At 44.0% G+C, this 23210-nt stretch overlaps 1 protein-coding gene and 1 long non-coding RNA gene across 7 annotated transcripts in view; one reads left to right on the forward strand and one right to left on the reverse strand.

Annotated features, from left to right (window-relative positions):
- Positions 1-10174, reverse strand: part of CAT (catalase) — a 39985-nt gene extending 29811 nt beyond the window's left edge. Inside the window, 1 exon segment of the mRNA NM_001002984.1 lies at positions 10103-10174. Within this exon segment, the coding sequence (NP_001002984.1) occupies positions 10103-10168 (66 nt within the window). The 5' untranslated portion in view covers positions 10169-10174.
- Positions 1-23210, forward strand: part of LOC119864211 — a 51099-nt gene that overhangs the window by 7065 nt on the left and 20824 nt on the right. For 2 of the 6 annotated variants that reach the window (XR_005373380.1, XR_005373379.1), the window contains exons 3-4: positions 7643-7723; positions 12543-12634. This is a non-coding gene — a long non-coding RNA (uncharacterized LOC119864211). Of the gene's footprint in view, positions 1-7642; positions 8658-12542; positions 12635-23210 lie in introns of those variants that run through there. The other 4 variants (XR_005373383.1, XR_005373382.1, XR_005373381.1 and 1 more) reach the window with 3 other exon arrangements.

Genomic DNA, 23210 nt, shown 5'->3' on the forward strand with positions numbered 1-23210 from the left:
AATATACCTGACATTTTCTATCAAGTTATTGCTTAACACTTTACATTTATTCAACAAGATTCATCAAGTACCTACAATGTGCACATTCATGTACAGAAAACCAAGCACTGTCATGGCCCTCAAATTTCTTTGGGGGAGAGAGGAGAAACCAGAGTGCTCCAGGCCTCCTGGCTCATTCCAAGGGGGAGACCGGGCAGTTTGGGAAAAGAACCCAAGCCTGCACAGGGCACCCACCCTTCTTCACCTTGCAAGCCAGTGGCCACAGGCAGTACGCGTCCTTCAGCGCACATCCCGCTCTCCCAGGGGCAGGCCTGGTAATCTCCACTGCCTAGATGCAAGGGAGTAAATTCAACACAGGGGTGCAATCTCAGCAAGCTCTCTTGGCCAAAACACCTAAGCTGCTTCCTCCAATCAAGCCTCTACCAGTATTAAAGGTAACACTTGGCACTCCCTCATCCCACTCACTCTTGATTCAGCTTGGGAATGGAGTGTGTATGAGAGGTCTTACTTATCTCAAAACAACAATAATAACAGCTCGGTAAGTAGGTACTGTTCTAAACTCTACTTGGGTTATCACATTTAATCCAACTGTCTGAAGTAAGTAATAGTATAATCCCTGTTACACAGAAGAGCCACAGGGAGGTTATGCAACTTGCACCAGGTCATTCACTCAAAAAAAGTCAGAATCAGAATTTGAACCCAAGCAAACTAGCTCAAAAACCCAAACTCCTTAACCACAACACTAACGCATTCCTTAGAACAACAGAGCTAGCATGTCCTGTACACATTCTATACGCTAGGTGATCGACCTACATTAATTTATAAATGTATATTACATAAATGAGTCCTCAACAGTCCTTCAAGATAAGAACTGTTATCCCATTTTTAATATGGAGAAACCAAGGGGGAGAAAGGTGAAGTACCTGCCCAGTAGTCAAGCCACAATTTGAATCCTATCTGAGTATAAACCCTGACCCTTCATTGCTTCACTAAACCACTATAAACTGTGTTGATAACCACCAGAAGATAAAGAGGAGCTTAAAAGACACACCAACCATCGCAATGTGTGAACCTTTTCAGATTTGGGCTTGAACAAAGCATTACAAAGGAGACAGACAGATGTGTCAAGGGTCCCCAAGACCACCCACCTCCAGGTGATTCCCTAGGAGGAGTTAGGAGACTCAGCACCTAGTCACAGTCAGGGGGTCATGAGTCATACTCATATTATAGCATTTTAATACAAAGCAGAACCCCAGCAAGGAGAAAGGCATGTGGAGTGAAGTCCAGAAAACTAGCACAAGCCTCCAGAGTCCTCTCCCAGGGGGGATCACGCAGGACACGATTAATCCCCCAGCGAATTGTGGTAACACGTGTGAAATATGGTCTAGCAGGGAAGCTCATTAGAGACTCAGCGCGCAGGGTTTACACAAGGAGCTGACGGTGGAGGTGGCCTCTGGCTCCCAGCAGGAAAGCACACGTTCAGTAAACACCACACTGTTTGCACGGCTCTTGCACAGTCAGCTGCTCTTATCAGCTCAGGTGGGAGGAGCCCTCCTGAAATGCAACTTCCAGACACCAGCCAAGGGCTGGCTACCCTTGCACGGAGGCCTCTGCAAAGACAGTCGTCTCAGGTCTGTAGATGAAATCATTTCTGCACAGAGACAATCAGGGAAAGTGAACACACTGGCCAGCTGAGGAAGGTAGACATCACTGCTCCCGTTCTAGATGTGACAATGCTATTCTTAAAGTCCTCATCTTCTGGCGATACAGGCACTTGGAAGGTTCATTGCACAACCCTCTCTACCTCAGTTCTGGCTTGAAACTTTCCACAATATAAAGAAAGGTTCTGGGTTTTCTCATATCAAGAATCAAGGAGAACTGTCTAATAAAAGAAATAAGAGGAGGTGAAGTGAGAGGAAGGAAGAGCTGCCTCAAGAACTCTGCTCATTCTGACCTCGCTCCATACTGAATCCTTTCCTTTGGCAACTCGTTCCATCAAGACAAAGGGCATAATTCAGCACCACACACAAAATACACACTAGACAACTGACCAGATGGTTAATACCGGCTCCTGCCCAGAGAGGGCTTATCATCACTAGAAGATGGGGAAAACCCTAACTACCACATAGGCCATTTAATCCTAAATTCCAGATGCTGTCTGATGGGCTTTGCTTGTTTTTTTTTTTTTTTTTTTAAACCTCAAGACATCCTCAGCATCAGAAGGTGCCCCACCTTAAGGCCACATCACACCAGGGTGATTCACAAGATTAAAATACATGAAGTGGTAACATTGGGAAATGTTTCTGATTGCCTTAATGACCAAAAACTATGCTTCCTGGGCTATACGTGGAGACTTCATCATCAGGACGTGCTTTGTCTTCTAAGTGGACCATCCTGGTCAAGCCACCAAGTGCCTTGTAGAAGTCAATACCAGTAGGTCATTCTCAGCTCAAGAAGGAAGACTGATTTTCATTTCACTTTACTCATTGTGAACGTTATCCAGTACCCTCCACCTAAGGTATGGCCACTCAAAAAAATATCACACATATTTCATAACGTAATCATGGAAAATGTGAAATCTTTTCAAAAAGGGTAAGTAAAAAAAATCAAGCCTTTTTTTTAAAGTATGATGAATGCGCACATACAACATATTGAGTCTACAATTCTATACATTACTCAGTGCTCACCATGGTAAGTGCAGTCACCATCTGCCACCCTGCAGCATTACTATAATATTCAAACTCTGTTCTTTTTTTTTTTTTAAAAGATTTATTTATTCATGAGAGACACACAGAGAGAGAGAGAGAGGGGCACAAACACAGGCAGAGGGAGAAGCAGGCTCCATGCAGGGAGCCTGACGTGGGACTCGATCCCCGGTCTCCAGGACCACATCCTGGGCTGAAGGCAACGCTAAACCACTGAGCCATCCAGGCTGCCCCAAACTCTGTTCTTAATAAACAACACAAATGGATCCTGTTGGTACGAAACAAGGTATATTGAAAGCTTCTAGAGAGACCACTTCAGCAGTGTGCTAACTGCTACCATACGTGCAACCTTTATGGTCTTAGACAAACCACAGCCCATTGAGCAAGGAACAATAAGATCTATCAGGCACACAAAGAATTGCCTGTCCTGTGTGTTTCACACAGTGGGGGACAGGAAATGCAATGACAATCATGCAAATGACACAAGAAAATTAAAAATCCCAAGAAAGAGAACTAGTGGGTGGTTTTAATATCAGAGAAAAAATAAAAGTTGCCTTTTACAAAAAAGATAAATGTCAGACTTAAAGGCCACATGGTGGGATCTCTGAGCACACACAAACTGAGCACACCTCCTCCTTCACCCAAATGGGAAATGTTTGCTTTCCAAGCCAGGCTGTTTCACGTTAGTATGTGTTAATAGGAAAAGTGGCACAATTCTAATGTTTTCTTCTCCCTTCTTGGTGAGCTATCAATGCTTCTGGCAAGAAATGATCAAAACATTGCGAACGGTGGAATGGTATTCAATCGTTAGTAAATATTTAGAACAATCCTATCATGAATAAAACCTTTAAAATACACAAAATAATAGCTATTGCAAGAGGTTTTCTCTGCCTTGAAATGATCTTAAATAAGTCTGGGAGGACTGAGAATTAGCCTAGTCCTTCAATCTTTCAAAACAGTAGGGAATAGGGGCAGCCCAGGTGGCTCAGCAGTTTAGCACCGCCTTTAGCTCAGGGCCTGATCCTGGAGACCTGGGAGCGAGTCCCACATCGGGCTCCCTGCATGGACCCTGCTTCTCCCTCTGCCTGTGTCTCTGCCTCTCTCTCTGTGTCTCTCATGAATAAATAAATAAATAAAATCTTTAAACAGTAGGGAATAAGAGGAAATGAGAAAGAAAGACTCAAAATATGAAGGACAGTAGATCCACAAATGTGAAAGATTCCTTGGCTCTTTTTATTAGAAACTACAGCAATCACAGTACTCAGGAAGAAAGTAAAGAATAAAAACAAGAAGAAAGTAAACAAAAATAAAGATCTGCTTTTACATTTTGCAATCAGCCTGATCTTTTTTATCTAGAGAAAAATACGGAGTGGTCTAAATATTGGCTAAAACAAATGAAAGTTTAGAAATTTTGATTCCACTTCTCTGTCTCTCTCATTGCCACACTATGACCCAGGTAGTCCCCAAGTGAAAAAAAAAAAAAAGGCATATGTTCATAAGGAGCTCCCAGTCACCCCTTCTCCATCCCAAATGTTGGCAGTATGATAACAACGCAGGTATTATCAAATCACCCTAAAAGATACATAAATCCTCATGTGTTCTGTCTTATGACTCAGTGACGGGAATGGATGGACCAAGACCCAATCTCTCTCCCAGGTAATAAAGGAACTGTTAAAAAAAACAAGAAGCTTGAAGTGTTCAAATTCTCTAATTTTTAAGGGATCAGAGGCTAATAACTAAGCCTAAGCATCCAAAAGGAAGAGCATTCTAACTGATGAGCAAGAATGTTCCTATTTAAGTTCCATCCAACGTGACTGGGAATAGCTGGAGAACTAATTCCTTCCCTTCAGTGTATTTCGAGAGAAAGAGAAAGATTTTTCAGAAGATCTAAGTCATACCTATGAACATATTTGATTCAATGATCGCTTATTAAAATTTACAAAGCTCCCAATTCACTTGCCAGCAACAAACTCTGACTACAGGAGAGATTCTCAAAAAACTGCTTTTACATTGGTTGACATCCTGGCTCCAAAGGATACACCTAGCTTGGCATTCTGCACCTGGTGCTTGAGGAAGGAGACAACAGGGTGCCCTCCTATAGTAGTTCCAGAAAGTTCTCACAGTCTAGCAATAGATGTAAAAACCAGGGGGCACCTGGATGGCTCAATAGTTTAAGTGTCCAACTCTTAATTTACCCTCAGGTCTTGAGTTCAAGCCCAGTGTTGGGCTCCACTCTGGGCATGGTGACTACTTTAAAAAACTAAAATTAAAAATAAAGGCACACCTGGTGGCTCAGTCAGTTGAGCATTCGACTCTCGATCTCAACTTGGGTCTTGATTTCAGGATTGTGAGTATGGGCCCTGCATTGGGCTCTAAGAAAAAAAGACAGAGAGACAGGAAGGAAGGAAGGAAGGAAGGAAGGAGGAAGGAAGGGAGGGAGGGAGGGAGGGAGGGAGGGAGGGAGGGAGGGAGGGAGGGAGGAAAAAGGGAAGAAAAACCCAGAGAATAAGAGGGAGGATGTTGATACAGAGTTGCCCATTTATATGGAGGCATTTGCCAAGTACAGGGAGATTTAAAAAAACAAAATACACCCGCACACACATCATCATCATCATTATCATAATTTTCTAACAGAAAGAATATTTTAGTAACAGAAAGTAAAAATGATATCTTTTTTTTTTAAGATTTTATTTATTTATTCATAGAGACAGAGAGAGAGAGAAAGAGGCAGAGACACAGGCAGAGGGAGAAGCAGGCTCCATGCAGGGAGCCCGACATGGGACTCGATTCTGGGTCTCCGGGATCACGCCCTGGACTGAAGGCAGTGCCAAACCGCTGAGCCACCTGGGCTGCCCAAAATGACACAATCTTTTTAAAGAAGACTGTATCTGTTTGCCCATCCCCACATTACAAGAAATGGCTAAGCAGATTTTCCTATGGATCATATGGTTTGGACAGCATAGTAGGGTCAGCTACCTGGAAAGGAGAAGACTGCATTTCCCAACTGCCCTTACTGTTAGGTGTGGCCCATTGGAGCCAATGTAGTCAATGGAAGATGAGCAGAGGTGACCCACATCACTTCCAGCCTGGTCCCTAAACATCCCACACACCCTCCTCCACGTTCTTAACCTCCTATGGCTGGATGGTGATACCCAGGACAACCTTTAGAGGTAAGTGTTGTCAAAGGGGGAGCCTCTGTCTGCCTGGAGCCCTCAATAACTATGGGCAGTAGAGTACTCACCCAAACTTTGGCCCATCATGTAAGAGAGAAATAAATTTCTAATATGTTTATCCTATTACATATTTTGGAATTATTACAGCACTTAGCCCACATATGATTTAAAATATGAGCCATACAAATCAATAATAAAAAGACAATCTAATATTTTAAAGCACAAAAGACTTGAACAGATATGTCAAAGAACATATACCAATGTCAATAAGCATGTGAAAAGATGCTCAGTTCCCACTGGTCATCAGATCAATGCAAATTATCAGTGAGACCATCACTTCATACCCACAAGAATGGCTAAAATTAAATGACAACAGCAAGGTTGACAGAATGTGGAGCAATGGAACTCTCATATAATGTTGATGGAAGTGTAAAATGGTAAAAACAAACAAACAAACAAAACTTAGGAAAAAGGTTTAGCAGTTTCTCATAAAATATTCACTTGTACCCAGCAATTCTACTGCTAGGTATTTCCTAAGAGAAATGAAAGCATTTGTGCACGAAAATACTTGTGTAAGACTTATCATTGCAGCTTTATTCAGAACAGCCAAATCACGCAAATAGCCCACATGTCCGGCAACGAGATACACACATGGTGCTGTATTCATTCAATGGACTGTTACGCAGCAATAAAAATAATAAACTGCTGATACAAACAACATCATGAAGGAATCTTAAAACTTTTTTTTAAAGATTTTTATTTATTTATTGATGAGAGACACAGAGAGAGAGAGAGAGAGGCAGAGACCCAGGCAGAGGGAGAAGCAGCCTCCACGCAGGGAGCCCGATGTGGGACTCGATCCCGGGACCCCAGGATCATGCCCCGAGCCAAAGGCAGGCGCTTTAACCACTGAGCCACCCAGGCATCCCTTTAAAACTTTTTTTAAGTCTTAAAACATTTTTGCTGTATGAAAGAAGTGTTAACACAAAAAAGTACGTAGGTCAATGGTTAAAAAGATAGCAAAACAGTGGTGGAAACAGCATGAGGGAACTTTCCAGGGCGACACTAATTGTCTATATATCTTGATAAGGGAATAGGATTCACAGGTGTCAAAATATCATGGGATGGTACACGTCATATTTGTGTATTTCACTGCCCTATTATCTTAAACACATAATCAAACACTGAACTGAAAAGTAGCTGTGAGAAAAGGGGAGGTTAATGGATATACGAAGTGATGGACATAGAATAACATGTAATAAAAAATACATAGCAAAATGTAGTGAATATATAAGTATTGAATGCATAATTCTTTCAACTTTTCTGAATGTTTGAAATTTCACTGGAAAATTATAAGGCCTATGAGACATATGCAAAATTCCTTTTGGAGGACTGGGCATGGGAGGGAGTGGTCACCTCAAAGAAATGAGCAGGTTTACTGAGAGCAGGTAAAAATGAAGAACAACAAGACATTAAAGTGACTGCCAATCAGGACCATGTACACAGTGCAAAGACCTGCCAGAGGCAGAGGAGACGACAGTATTGCCACTACGAGTCCCCCCCAACTATAGATGTGTTTTGGTGAGCAGGCAACCATGGAGGGTAAATCACCACTAGCACTGTAATGATTTAACAACAGTTACTGATTCTCAAAATGAAGAGGCAAGCTAGTCTCAGAACAAAGTGTGGGGGAGGGGTGGTCATTTAAAAATGAATTAATTGTGGTTTATGCAAAACTCACTACAGTATGTGTATTGTTTGCAGTTCACAGGGTATCATGAGAACTTCAATGTGAATCAGGATTTGGCAACTACTGGATATGGGAAGAATCCTGGGCCCCAACTGGTAAGTTCTCATCTTGACTCTGCCACTCACGAGTTGCCTGTCCTTGATTAAAGACTCCGTGTCGCTCTGGTTCACTTTAGGAATTCATGAAAAACTGAACTAACCCTCCTGGCCTATATTAAAGGACACAACGAGAAGAGAGATGCGCCAGGGCCATAGGGTGGTGGCATGACAGCCTTCTCAAGAGCAGGGAACTATTAAGTAACCCACGGACACTTAGCATTAATACTCCAGTTCATGAATACTAACCCAGTTTTGAGAAAGAGCATTAAGACGAGGAAAAGCGTAGCTCTCGTCCTCTCTCTGCCACTAACCAGCTGCCATGGGAACAGGCCAAGTCCCTCAAGACTCTCTGGGCCAAGATGACAAAAGAAGACTCAGATCAGAAGCACTCTCAACTAATCCAACCTGCTCAAGGATGCTCTTTAAGGCTCTGCATCCCAGGATTACAGGGCAAGAACGCCTCACCCACCACCACCACCACCGAGCTGAGCTCCTTTCTCACCTTTAAAGTTCTTGTTCAGCTGTCATGTGCTTTGGGCAGCTTTCCAGCCAAGTCCCATCACTCCCTTTACACCTTACAGATAACCTACATTAGAGCCCTCACCCTGCTGCAGGGTGATCAGGGTGATCACCTGTTTACTCATGTTGTCTCCCTGCCTAGCCTTTGCGCTTCTCAACGCCGCAGTTCCTGGCAGGTGTACACCTGGTACTCAGCACAGCGACCAGCACGGCCAGCAGGTCAGGCCCTCAGCGCCAACCTGTGAATAAACGCTGTAGCCTGTCCCTACCAGGGTTCCTAGCTCTCCAATGTCAGGCAGGGTTTTTCTTGTTTGTTTGTTTGTTTGTTTGTTTATGATAGTCACAGAGAGAGAGAGAGAGAGAGAGAGGCAGCCCGACGTGGGACTGGATCCCGGGTCTCCAGGATGGCGCCCTGGGCCAAAGGCAGGCGCCAAACCTCTGCGCCACCCAGGGACCCCCAGGAAGGGGGGGTTTAAATGCAAATGGCATCACGGATGTGAAACTTCTTTATTTCGGCGATCCGTCCTCGCGACTGGTGCTGGGGGACCCCGAGATGATACAGCATTGTCACCCCGCAAAAATGGAAGCTTGTAGTTAATGCTTGAGCAAGGCCCAGGCTAGAGCCCCGTTGCCACTTCCCCCGCACCCCCCCCCCCCACAACTTCCTTTTCTGCAGCTGCAGCTCTCTGCCTCTTTCCGAAGGAGCCTTCCTTGCTCCCTGGAGCTGCGACCTCTGTCCCAGCTGGCAAAACTGCAGAATTGGGAGCCAACCACCCACGCCCGCGGCGGCCGAAAGTAAACCTGCAGGAGGGCGCTCCGGCCGGGACAGCACCCCCTGCCCCCCGCCCGGGGCACAGAGGCAGCGCCTACCCCGCCCGCGATCTGCAGGACAGCACCCCCCCCACCCCCCCACCCCCCGGGCACAGAGGCAGCGCCCACCCCCGGGGCACAGAGGCAGCGCCCACCCCCGGCTGCGACCTGCAGGACAGCGCCCCCCCCACCCCGCACAGAGGCAGCTCCCACCCGGCCCGCGATCTGCAGGACAGCCCCCCTCCCCCCCCCCCCGCCCCCTGGGCACAGAGGCAGCGCCCTCCCCGGGCTGCGACCTGCAGGACAGACTCCCCCCCCCCCCGCCCCGGGCACAGAGGCAGCGCCCTCCCCGGGCTGCGACCTGCAGGACAGACCCCCCCCCCCCCCCCACCGCCCCGGGCACAGAGGCAGCGCCCTCCCCGGGCTGCGACCTGCAGGACAGACTCCCCCCCCCCCCCACCGCCCCGGGCACAGAGGCAGCGCCCTCCCCGGGCTGCGACCTGCAGGACAGACTCCCCCCCCCCGCCCCGGGCACAGAGGCAGCGCCCTCCCCGGGCTGCGACCTGCAGGACAGACTCCCCCCCCCCCCCCCCGCCCCGGGCACAGAGGCAGCGCCCCCCCCGGGCTGCGACCTGCAGGACAGACTCCCCCCCCCCCCACCGCCCCGGGCACAGAGGCAGCGCCCTCCCCGGGCTGCGACCTGCAGGACAGACTCCCGCCCCCCCCCCCCCCCCCGCCCCGGGCACAGAGGCAGCGCCCTCCCCGGGCTGCGACCTGCAGGACAGACTCCCCCCCCCCGCCCCGGGCACAGAGGCAGCGCCCTCCCCGGGCTGCGACCTGCAGGACAGACTCCCCCCCTCCCCGGGCACAGAGGCAGCGCCCTCCCCGGGCTGCGACCCGCAGGACAGACTCCCCCCCTCCCCGGGCACAGAGGCAGCGCCCTCCCCGCCCCCACCGCACCCCCACCCCCGGGGCGCCGCAGCGCAGGCGATGCCCGGGCCGTTACTCGCCGACGCCCAGCGCCCTGCGCCAAGCTTCGGGCTCTACCTGCGCGGCGCGCTGCTCCTTCCAGAGCTTCATCTGGTCGCTGGCTGGGTCCCGGCTGTCCGCCATGGTGCCCGCCCCGCCGGCCCCGCGTCCCCACCGCCGCCGCCCAGCCCGTGTTCCGCCGCGCGGCTCAAGTAGGCGACCTCGGCCTGCGCCGGTCAGCCCCGCCCCTCGCCCCGCCCCCCGCGGAAGGCCGCCTCCTGATTGGCCGCCCGGGCGCCAGGCAGGATGGGATTGGAGGAGAGGGGCGAGGCGCTGCGGCCCCGGGGAGGCTGGGAGAGGCGGGAGGGCTGCGGGGAAGGAGGTGTGTCGGGGGAGGGGGAGCCCCGCCCCTCTGCCCCCCAAACCCCGCGATTTCTGAACTCAGGTCTGGGCCCCGCCTTCCGGGCCCTGACTCCCTCCCGCCTCCAGTGCATCCTTCTGGAACCCGCCCAGACGCGAAGGTCGGGGTTGGGGGGGCGGGGGAGGGGCTGCCGGTTTTGCAGAAGGAAAGCTAAGGTGCTGCTGGGTGGGGCTTTGCACCCTAAACGCGATCTCCGCTCTCAAGAAGTCAGAAATCCTGGCTTGAATTCCTCGGTGCAAAATGGATTTTTGACATACCCTAATGTTAGTGTCCTTTGCAGCTGAGGGATTGATGGGAAGTTGCAATAAATGCAAACAGCTAAGCTTTTAACGCGTTAGTTTATTCTCAAATGTCATGTTAGTTTAATCGGATCGTAGACTACATACACAGGAAAACTGCCTTTAAAAAAAAAAAAAATGAGGATGGGCCGCCCGGGTGGCCCAGCGGTTTAGCTCCGCCTTCAGCCCAGGGCGTGATCCTGGAGGCCTGGGTTCAAATCCCACGTCGGGCTCCCTCCATGGAGCCTGCTTCTCCCTCTGCCTGTGTCTCTGCCTCTCTCTCTCTATGTGGGTCTCTCACGAATAAATAAATAAACCTTTAAAAAACAAATAATAAAAAAATAAAAACAAGACAGTGAAACATTGACAGGTTCTTAATGATCTTAAGAGTCTCAAACCCATAATGAAGGACGTTCAGTCTTTTAGGTTCCCTTTTGGTTAGCAGCTCCCCTCTTCAGAGTGTCTACCTTGTGCTAGATGCTGCTAGATGTTTGCCAGACAATAGCATTTAATCTTTACAATGCGTGGTGGAAGGTTGGTTGTCCCCCCACTTTATTTTTTTTATTTTATTTAAATTAAATTTGCCGATAGTATAACACTCAGTGCTCATCTCATCATGTGCCCTCCTTGATGCCCGTCACTCGGTTACCCCATCCCCAACCTACTTCCCCTTCTGCAATCCTTTGTTTGAATTCCCCACTTTAAATATGAAGAATCTGAGGCTGAAGAGAGGTGGAGGAACTTGCCTTAAGCTTAAAAACTAGCAAAATGTCAGAGCCTAGATCCTTGGCCTTCTGATTTCAAACCCTGGGCCCTGTGCCACTGTGCCATCCTACCTCTCTCAGAATAAGAATTTTGAAAAATTCTAAAACTTTTGGAACTCTGTTTTTCAAGAGTCATGTTGGAAAATTAAATGTTTAGTAAGTCATGGATTGGTTTGTCGTAATCAAATGGACCGAATGATTTTCCTCCTTGAGGTGCTAGGATTTCCCTTTAAACACCTTACTTAATACATATAAACATAGCATGATCTTCAAAATAAGAGTGCTCAACTTTTAAATTTTACTTTTTCCAATAAAGCTACAAATAATGGGCAGACATATGACAATAAAAAATTTCAGGTGTTCTTAATTTTACAAAAGTGTGCTATCAGGACTCAAAGTCATAAAAGTTTCTCTTTTGCAGTTCATTGAGAAAGCAGCCCCAAAATTGATCTTCAGTGCCCTGTATTTTTGCTTCATTTCACTTAACACAGCTGTGAAGATGCTATTAGCTGTGTGATTTGTGTGATGTTTTTTGCTACCCACTCCATCCATACTGCCACTAGAGTGTAAACTCCATGAGGGCAAGGGCCATATTTGATTTGCTCTGTGTTGGATCTGGTGCACCTAGAATTATTGAGTATTTACTCTGTGCCAAGGAGTATTCTAAGATTTTTGTGTACAAAAAAAAAATAAAAAGTTTATTGCATGTAGTTTCTTAGTTGACCCTCCCAATAACCCTATGAGTTAATATTAGTACAGGTACTAATATTATCCTCATTTTACAGATTAGGAAACTGAGGCATAGAGAGGTTAAATAAGTAACTTTTCCAAGATTACACCATTATTAAGGCATAGAGCCAGGATTCTAGCCCTGACCATCTCCCGAGCTCATGGCCTATTGAATAAATAAATGTTGAAAAACTCAAACTAATCATTTTTTTCATCGACTAAGGTAAATTTCAACGAAGTAAATAAAAAAAGACCTGGTGTCATGTGTTAACCTTTGTCCTTTACATGAACATTGTCCTGTTTCTTTTTTTCTATGTTTCCTTCAGTGTTGGTTTGGATACCTAAGGAATTTCCAGTGAAATAGAAATGGAGAAACAAGACACTTCAGATCATGTCATATCTTGTACATTAAAATAAGGTATGTGCTTACAAGTAATGACAATGAATTTATATTGACTACGTATGTAATATTATATTCATTGACTTCATAACTATAATTTTATTATAGTTTAAGTGAAAACACTTCTAAAAATCAGCCCTAGTTAAAAAACACATTAAATCTATCTGATACGGGGATCTCTGGGTGGCTCAGCGGTTTAGCACCTGCCTTCGTTCAGCCCAGGGCATGATCCTGGAGTCCCGGGATCGAGTCCCCCATCGGGCTTCCTGCATGGAGCCTGCTTCTCCCTCTGCCTGTGTCTCTGCCTCTCTCTGTCTCTCTGTCTCGAATGAATGAATGAATGAATGAATGAATGAATAAATAAATAAATAAATAAATAAATAAATAAATAAATAAATCTATCTATCTATCTATCTGATTCCTAAAGGTAACTCCAGGAGATTGCTTCAGTAAACAAATTTGGTCCCAGATTTTTATATTTTATTGATATAAACACATGAGTATTTTCATTGGTATTGAATAAAATTGTTATTTAGAAAATGCTATTCTCTGATTATTCAGAACCCAATGAAGTTAAATGTACTGGCACAAAATATAGTGTCATGAATCCTGATGTCACCAAACCCACAACCGACCATACAAAGTAGGCCATACAATTAATGCTGAAGAGAAAAATCTGGGCACTCGACAAGGAACCTTTATTGACCAAATTTTCTTTCATCACTATTTGAAAGAAAAGAATGGAGAGGATGAATTCTGTTTTGTTGGATGACATGTATACAGAGCAGCATGAGCAGTAATGAGAAACCGAGATAATTATTTCTTTCTTTAAAAAAAAAAAAAGGGCAGCCCCGGTGGCGCAGCGGTTTAGCGCCGCCTGCAGCCGAGGGCATGATCCTGGAGTCCCGGGATCGAGTCCCACGTCAGGCTCTCTGCATGGAGCCTGCTTCTCCCTCTGCCTGTGTCTCTGTCTCTCTCTCTCTCTGCATCTCTATGAATAAATAAATAAATAAAATTAAAAAAAAAGATTTTATTTATCTATTCATGAGAGACACAGAGAGAGAGAATGAGAGGCAGAGATACAGGCAGAGGGAGAAGCAGGCTCCATGCAGGGCTCGATCCCGGGTCTCCAGGATCATGCCCTGGGCCGAAGGCAAGCACTAAGCCACTGAGCCACCCAGGGATCCCCAGTTATTTCTGTTCTGATTCCACCCACCCTCTGAGGGGCTGAGAATGTTCCACGTATTTTTTTTTTTTTCATTCTTTTCACAGTGGCCTTTTGGAGTCACTTGGGGATTGAGAGAGGGGTAGAAAAAAGGAACAGGGTATAAAAGAAAAGAGGTGTGTTGCAATCCAGAATGCCCTGAGAGGGAAGGACGGTGAACACTACCACAGCTGTATGTTTCCAGTCCGCTGTGGGCTAGGCCTGCAAGACAGGAGAAGGAAGCAGAATTTGAAAAAGTGCCAGTGGTTTTATATGTGGTAGTGTCATGTACCCTCTACTCTGCCTATTTTGTTTTGCCACACCTTATGCCTGCTTTAATAAGAACAATTACTTAGAAGGAGGTGGCCCACATGTCCCTTGGCGTCTGGTAATGGCCATCGTTGGAACTGTCCTAAGGGAGAAAAAAAAAATCCATATGCTTTTTCTCCTCCAGGCCACATGTTCCATGTATTGATCTGGGTGTTTGTGAAAAAGGAAACACAGAAGTGAGGATTTGGAATTTGTTATTACCCTAACTCCTTTTTTCTGATTTTAAAAGTAACGAATGCCTACTAATGGGGGCTTGGAAATACTAAAAATATGTAAAATAAACAATTATCCATGGGTGGTAATAAATAGATATCTTTCTTACTAATATTTTCTCTTATATATGTAATGTGTGTGTTTGTGTGTGTGAGAGAGAGACACTAGCAATGGGTCATACAGAATATATAATTTTGTGTGCCGCTTTTTTTTTCAACTGTTAAATCTGTTTAGTAGAGACAGTTTTGCTCATACAGAACAACAGTTTACAACAGTCTGACACAGCATCAGAGACAGGGAGGCACTGCAAGCACTCAGAGCCCTTCCCCACACGCAGAGAAGACCCTGGGTGCTCCTCCACCACCTTGCCCCTGAGGGAGATGAGACTTGAAGTGTAACTGCCACCCCCTCCCCGCAAAAGACCGTGGCAAAGAGGACCTCTCCTTCCTAATGCTAGGGGAGGGCCCTCCCCTCACTGGCCTGGACACAGAAAGCTGAGTTGTTTGGGGAGAGGGTGGAGTGGCTAACGGGCAAGGAGCAGAGTCAAGACATCTTTGGTGTGAAGACCCCCACCAACCCACCCGCTAGGCCACAATGGAAATTTGCAGGACCACAAAAATGGCACTGCCTTTGCCCACAAGCTGCTTTTTTTTTTAAACTTTCAAAAAATTTCATTTCACCTGAATTTCACATGACACAAAAGTATTACCTGCTTAAACCTGTCACCCAAACAAAAGGCTCTTTCCATTCTTTAGGCCAACTTTCCTCAGAGGCAAATAAATAAGAAAAAAAATCATATTCTGTAGATCATGTATGGAAAATGTTCCCTTACAAGGACAAAAATATTTAGACATGTGATATTTAGTATAGCTTAGCATTGCAGTTTATGTTGAGAAATCTAGTTAATTGTTGGGAGGTACATCACACGTACAAAAGAACTCAATAGACAGCAGATCGTTTAACCCTAGATTAAGGACAAAACATCTGACAGTTTTTTAATATATATATATTTTAAAAGATGCTCCATTGGTGAATTCAAGTTTGGTTGGTCCTTTTTTTTAGGCTTTTTGCCCAACTTTTGAGTGCTTCCATTTTTTTCATTTTGTAGAGCTTTGTCTCTCTCATTTTCTCCATTCAGATTCTTGTTTCTTAGCAGTACACTTAGCTTTTACTCGTTCACATTTTCCTTGTGCTTTTTCACCCGATGATTTATATTTCTTTGGAATAGTAATGAAGTTTACACTTTGCTACACTGCGCTGGCTGAGGCTGGTCAACTCTGCAGTGTCCTTCAGATGAAATCTGGTCAGTGCTATCTTGTTCTTCTGGCAATGGCTGAACAACTTCTTCTTCCGACAAAGGCTAGTTAACTTTTCAAAATTGCTTCCTGAGCCTTTCCTTTTCAGCAAATTATCAGGTCATCCATCTTTGAATAGGGATTCCTATAAGGTTTGAACCTTCTTTTCCTTCCATAGCAACCTCTTGTAATTTTGCTGAATCTTCCGCTTTCTTGAAATGCAAAGCATGCCCATCAAGAACAAAATGGTTAGGTCTCCCCCAAAATTGTTAGGTCACCACATCTTTTGTTTAAATTTCTTATTCCTGAATCTGATCAGAAACTCCTTTGCCATGCATCCCAAAACTCCCTGTCTGCCACCTTGCTGCCAGCCTCTCTGGCACCATGGCATGACAACCCTGTCCTATGTCCTGCTATTTTTTACTTAATCTTATGAGATGAAATTCTCCCTGAGTTATTAAAAATTCTTCGAAAGTGTAATTTTTTTTCTCATGGTTACACAATGTGCAATGAAAGAACTAATCCCTTATTTACACATTCCCTTCCTGGAAACATTTAATTTTTTTTCCAGTATAAAAAACAGTATAGTGAACATCCTTCTTCGGTATTTGTATTTATTCCTTAGGACCTATTTCTAGAAATAATTTTTAGATCAAATCATATGAACATTTGAAGTCCCTTGTGACATATTGTCAATCATTTTCTGCAAAACCTTTTTTTTTTTTTTTTTTTTTTTTTTTTATTTTCTGCAAAACTTGAGCCAGTTGACACTCATCAATGCTTGAGAGTGAGGACTGGAAATAAAATTTTAAAGATAGGTAAAGAGTTGGATTCTAGATGCCTACAAATTGCATGTCTTATTAGATTGTTCAAAAAGAACAACAGTTCTCATGTTATTTTCAACTATTATGCACCCCCCCATGGGATTCATTCCATCCATCCAGTAGATGTCTATACTGTCCTCTGTGGTTTGTATACTTGTCTTTCGGAACAGAGCACCAATGGAGATGGGTATAGGCCAAAAAACAAAACAACAGCAACAAAAAAAAAAAAACCCACCAGGAAATGACACAGTGTGAAGAACGTTCTGAGAAAGGAAGTACAGCTGCCACAGTGGTACCAAAGAAAGTCACCTAACCTGAACTTGAAAGGCCATGGGAGGCTTCCTTCAGGAAACAATGGCCAAATGAATCTTGAAGGATGAACAAGTGTTAGGAATAGTGCCAAGAACAGGCATTATGTTAGCCCCACTGTGGCCACAGAAATCTGAAGAGATTTCTTCCATTCTTTCATGAAAGTCTGACTTCATCAGTGATGGTATTGTGATACCTTGAGTAGGACAAGAAGAGCAAGCAAACATTTGCGGCTGGAGTTCAGCCTTTATCAAGTTTGCCCCTGTATCTGACTCAGACTGGCTTTGGCTCCTGCTGTTCACCTACTTTGCCTCCTCATCTGGGATCTCGCAAGGCCTCTGCAAGTTTGTCTTGTTATCTACTGGGATTGCTCTGCCTGGCTTGAGTTGTTTTCCAAGGCTGCTGTCTTTGAGGTATTTTGATGGTCTCCTTTGAGTATGCTGTTAAGTGTTGCATTTGTGATTGACTCTGGGCTTAATAAACCTGTGTGCAGAAACCAGACTTAGATCCTTAAACACTGACAATTCAAAAAAATGACAAAAACCCATAAATAAATTAATACATTCAATATGGATTGAGACCACACAATTATGTACCTGTGAAGAAACAAATCGCTATAAATTATACACGCTGAGTAGAAGTATCGGTTGTTGTAGCTGAGGATGTAGACCAGGAGGACTGGCACAGGTATCTCTTTCCCCCTTTCTTTCCCATAAACCCAGATCATAGACCAGCAGGGCTTCAAGGGGCAAAACAACATAACATGATGCCCAGTTAAAAGTCTCAGCTCCAGGGGATCTCTGGGTGGCGCAGCGGTTTGGCACCTGCCTTTGGCCCAGGGTGTGATCCTGGAGACCCGGGATCGAATCCCACGTCGGGCTCCTGGTGCATGGAGCCTGCTTCTCCCTCTGCCTGTGTCTCTGCCTCTCTCTCTCTCTCTATCATAAATAAATAAAAATTAAAAAAAAAAAAAGTCTCAGCTCCAGCATCAGAGCACCTGGGTTTGAATCCCACTATGGCTTCTTATGAACTTTGTGACCTCTGGCAAGTTACTTAATCTTTCTAAGCTTCCATTTCTCTTTTGTAAGATAGAGATATTAATATCTTCCACATTATCCATAATCTAAGCTGCTATAATGAAAAGAAGCCCCCCAAAATACCATGACTTAAACAATATAAAAATTTATTTCTTTCACACAAAACACCTCAGAGCTAGGTGGCTTGACTGTCCAGTTCAGCCAGCCTCAATATGAGGCTTTCGTCTCTGAGTCCAAGATGGCTGTTCCCCCTCCCTTGGCCGTAACTGCATGCCAACCAATGACAAGGGGACAAAGGAGCAAAGGGAGCATACATTTGTTCCTTTTGAAGGCACAACCTGGAAATGGCACACTTGATTTCTGCTCACATTCCTTTGGCCGGAACTTGGTCACATGGCCATGCCCCCAGCTGTATAGGAGGCTGGGGAATATAGTCACTAGCTGTGCAACCATGTGCTCGGCAATACCCAGGCATTCTGTAATAAAAGAAGAAAGGGAAAATGGATATTGATGGTCAACTGGCAGCATCTGCCACACTGATGTTGTTGGGTTGTTGGGAGAATCAAGAGAGGTGGAGCACACAGTAGGCCTTAGTGACTAGCATTTCCCGGTATTGCTCTTGAGCCACACACAGCTCTTTCATGAACTGATACAGCTGTTGAGAAAACACAGCAAACCTGGCATAGGGTATTATATTACAACTACCCTTATAGAATGTGCTGGAGTGAAGAGACTGCCTCTGGCTACTGCAAGTATAGCTCCGAGTCCTTGTTATGGTGAACAAGGACCAGCCACTGCCCTAAACCAGACCTTCCTGTTCCACACAACAGTCACCTCAAACCTATTTTAATATTTATTTAATCAGCATTTATACCATTCCCACTATGGCTCAGGCTCTATTCTAAAAAGCATTTCCCAATATTAACCTATCTAACCTTACCACAACCCCATGAAGTATGAACTCTTATTATCTTCATTCTACATATGAAGATCCTGAGACACAGAAAGATAAACTAACCTCCCAAAGTCACATAGCTCGTTAGTGGTGAGGCCAAAATTGAAACCAGGCCCCGGAGGTCACATCTCAACTTCGACACTGTCCTGTCTGCCACATAGCAAGCAGGAATACAGGAAGCTCTGGAGTAAGTGTCCCACATTCTTAGAACACAACTGAATCATCATACCACCTCCTGCCCACTTGCAGACCTTGCTTTCTGAGAAGCACACTGATGAAAACCAATTGTGAACCCCACATAATTGAGAAAGACCACAAGAGAATGACATTACAGAGTGTCTTTGAAAGAAAGAATGGGAAGTAGTTGTGATCAAGAGCATTACAGGCCTGGGGAACCATATGGGATTGAGGGGTAGCCAAAGGAGGTGAAAAGAGCAGCAGAGAAGATGGGACTTATAGGAACAGTGAGATGAAAGGGGAGAAGGAAGACCCTTAGGCATCTCCCCATCCCAACAGCAAACAGCAGCTGGAACCTCAAACTTTGAAGATAGTAGAATGGACATTCACTGAGAAAACATATTCATTAAAAGACTCCCTTTCCACCAGGCAAGAGGATCCATTGACCTGTATTATCGCTTACATGAAACTCTCACTGTAGGCTATGTGGACGTAAGCAGATTCATTTCTGAGACATTGTATAATTAAGCAAAATTCTTCCTATGGTCTCAAGTGTCAAAAACATTGCTTCATGCAATCTGAAAACAAATTTACTTTCTTAGAATTAGAAATAGACTTTCTGAGTCTATTTACTTTATTAGAATACAATATCTTAAAATACAGCATATAATATATGCATTGTACGTTATTGTCTAGCTTACTTTGTGCCAGCTCTTATTCAAATTTTGCCCCATTTATCCCCCTTAGCCCTCCATCTTTGTCCCTTGCCTTATCTTTTATTATTCCACTTAGCAGCAACTAGGTTAATTCTCTGAAACCTTGTACCAGGATTACATCTTTCCCAGTTCCAACTCACACAATATTCTAAATTCCAGTGAACAGTAGTCACTGTTACTTGCCTCCTCCCCAGCCTCTGACATTTCAACTACTTGATGGATAAATTATAGATAATTCACTAATAAAATTTTCAGAGGTACAGTTCTTTCACTGCATGTAAAGAAGTCACATTGCTCAACCACTGGGCCAGAAGGTTCCCTTCTCAGGAAGGCCTTCCTCATCACCTCTCTTAGTGTTACAGCCTCCTGCAGTGTTCCCAATCATACCTTCCTGCTTTATATCTTCCCCACAGCACTTCTTACCTCCTAACATACTATGTAACAACCTAAATTGTTCAATATGTATTTCTCCACCCTAGAATATAGAGGCTTCAGGAGGAAGATGTGGTTTTGTTTTTGTTCTTTCTGCTTATCCTCAGCACCTGGAGTGGTATTCTACCACTCAATAGGTGTTTGACCAACATGGACTAAATAAATGAACAAATAAATGAATTAATGGGTGAACTAATAATAGTAGGACATACCATGTGACAAACAAAATCCCTTAAGGGATTTGATAAGATGTATTATTGAAATACATTATGCCCTCTCATTTCATTTTTAAATATATTTTCCTTTAGGACATGAAAGCTTTCTCATATTTGAGTGCTGTTTTAAAACAGTAATGAGGGCAGCCCGGGTGGCTCAGCAGTTTAGCGCTGCCTTCAGCCCAGGGTGTCATCCTGGAGACCCGGGATCGAGTCCCACGTGAGGCTCCCTGCATGGAGCCTGCTTCTCCCTCTGCCTGTGTCTCTGCCTCTCTCTCTGTCTCTCTCTCTCTCTGTCTCTCATGAATAAATAAAATCTTTAAAAAAAATAAAATAAAAAATAAAAAAGTAATGTATTCCAACCATCGTGAGCCTTCTAATATGCTGTACCAAAAAGAACACATCACTTCTGTGGCATTTCTATCAAACATGCATAACCTGAATCTCATCATGAGGAAACATCAGACGAACTCAAACTTAAGGATGTTCTGCAAAATCAGTGGCCAGCACTTTTTTTTAAGTATCAGGAAAATGAAAAAGACGAAAGAACTGTCCCAATTCTAAAAAGACTAAAGAGGGGTGCCTGGGTGGTTCAGTTGGTTAAGCATCTGCCTTCGACTCAGGTCATGATCTTAAGGTCCTGGGATCCAGCCCTATATAGGGCTCCCTGCTCAGTGGGGAGTCTGCTTCTCCATGTACCTCTGCCCTTCCCCCCCCACACCCAGGTCATGCTTTCTCTTCTCTCTCTAATAAATATATAAAATCTTAAAAAAAAAAAAAAAAGGAGACTAAAGAAACATGACAACTAAGTATAATGTGTGTTCCTGGATTGGATCTAGAATGAGGGGAAAGGTTTAAAGAATATTATTGGGATAACTTATGAAATTTAATATAGACTATAAATTTAATATGAATCAGTGTTAAATTTCCTGGTCTTGATCATTCCACTGTGGTTATATAAGAGGATATTTTGTTCTTAGAAAATACATATTGAAGTATTTAATGGTAAGGAGGCATGTTGTCTGCAACTCACTATCAAATGGTTCAGAAAAAAATACATATATACCTACAAATGAAGGGAGCAAGCAAATGATAAAACAAATAGGGGAAATGTAAACAATTACTGAATCTGGGTAAAGGGTAAACTGGGGTTATTTGTATTATCTTTGTAACTTTCTGCAATTTTAACATAGCAAAGTAAACATTTACCAAAAAAATATAAATACAGAGGTCATATATAAATATTTCCTCAGGTAATACCTTAATTATAAATTGTGTAGTAGCTGATTGAGACCCAAAATGAGGTCCAGTTTAGGCCTTATGTGGGAGTGAAGAAGTAGCAAGAGAAGTAGCAAGAGTAGAAGAGAAAAAAGTAGCAAGAGAAAGGAAAATGAGAAGGAAGTGGAAGCCATTGAATTCAAACTTTACCTATGTCACATTTTTCCTTGGACCTAGTGATTTTTTTTTTTTATTGTGTTTGTAGCAACAATTTAATACACAAAGACATAAGTTAAAAAGGAAGAAAATAAATAAAAAATAAATAAATAATTAAAAAAGGAAGAAAATATAAACACAATTAGGCTACATAGACAAATGACCATATGATTTTCTTAATTCTTATATATATTATTATATAATGTATTAATACTTAAACCTGAGGTCATCTGACCAAAAGTATGATAAGCTAACCTTGTATTATTATCCTGAGATAAGGAAGGAATTACTTGCCAATGAGCATTTGTTTGTTACCCTTCATTACTGTATAATTAGTTGATTAGTTTAGTAAATATCACCTATTATCTTCAAAACAGGTCCTGATCTTATGGGCCCCTTTGGTAGTGTTTAGAATATGACCTGTATTGGGCAGCCCCGGTGGTGCAGCAGTTTGGCGCCGCCTGTGGCCTGGGGTATGATCCTGGAGACCCCGGATCGAGTCCCACATCGGGCTCCCTGTATGGAGCCTGCTTCTCCCTCTGCCTGTGTCTCTGCCTCTCTCTCTCTGTGTCTCTCATGAATAAATAAATAAAATCGTTAAAAAAAAAAAAAAAAAGAATATGACCTGTATTGCTATGTGATCGATCATACTGTCAGGTTTAGAGATTTTTCTGCATACTATCCCATTAACAGGAACCCTGATGATACAAACCCTGATGTCTTAAGTGTGGGAGACTCACCCTACTTATGACAACATGCATTCCTTAAACAGTCTAACTTCTGATGTCCAGGTGTCCATAGTAAAAATCAACCATAAAGTAAATCTTGAGCAAAGGAAAATATCATGATATTGGAAAGGGGTTAAGGCACCTGAAGCCCACAGCAAGCAAAAGGTGCCAAAAATGTCAGTCACCAAGGCTCCTCTTCATGCCACAGTGAATTCCACAGGGAGCATCACATTTGAAAGAAATGTCTAGCAGTGGCTAACCACAGGCTGCGTGGATGGGGAATTCAACATCAACTATGGACAGAAGCATTGCACTGGGCTAGGGACAGAGGAGGTATGTGGTTTGTACTAAGAAAAGTATATGTCCTCCTTATAATGAATTCTGTTGTTATTACTTTTTGTCCCTTCCAAACTACCAATACGAAAGCCCTATGCTCTAAAGTGAAAAAAAAAAAAAGTATTTATAACTGTCAGAGATATAACCTGAAACACAACAGTCTATGAAATCAGCCACATAAATTGTGAAACCAAAGTCAAAGTTACAGTTCTATACCAGTGTTTAAGGGAAAAGGGGGAGGGGATCAAGATGGGAAGCATATTTGTAAAGAAAGAAACTAAAAAAACAAAGTATTGCATGTGCAGCCATGTGAGGAACCCCATCTAAACCATGTCAGAGGGGATCCCTGGGTGGCTCAGCGGTTTAGCGTCTGCCTTTGGCCCAGGGTG

This window comes from Canis lupus, chromosome 18 (genome assembly GCF_011100685.1).
Source record: "Canis lupus familiaris isolate Mischka breed German Shepherd chromosome 18, alternate assembly UU_Cfam_GSD_1.0, whole genome shotgun sequence".
NCBI classification, from domain to species: domain Eukaryota; kingdom Metazoa; phylum Chordata; class Mammalia; order Carnivora; family Canidae; genus Canis; species Canis lupus.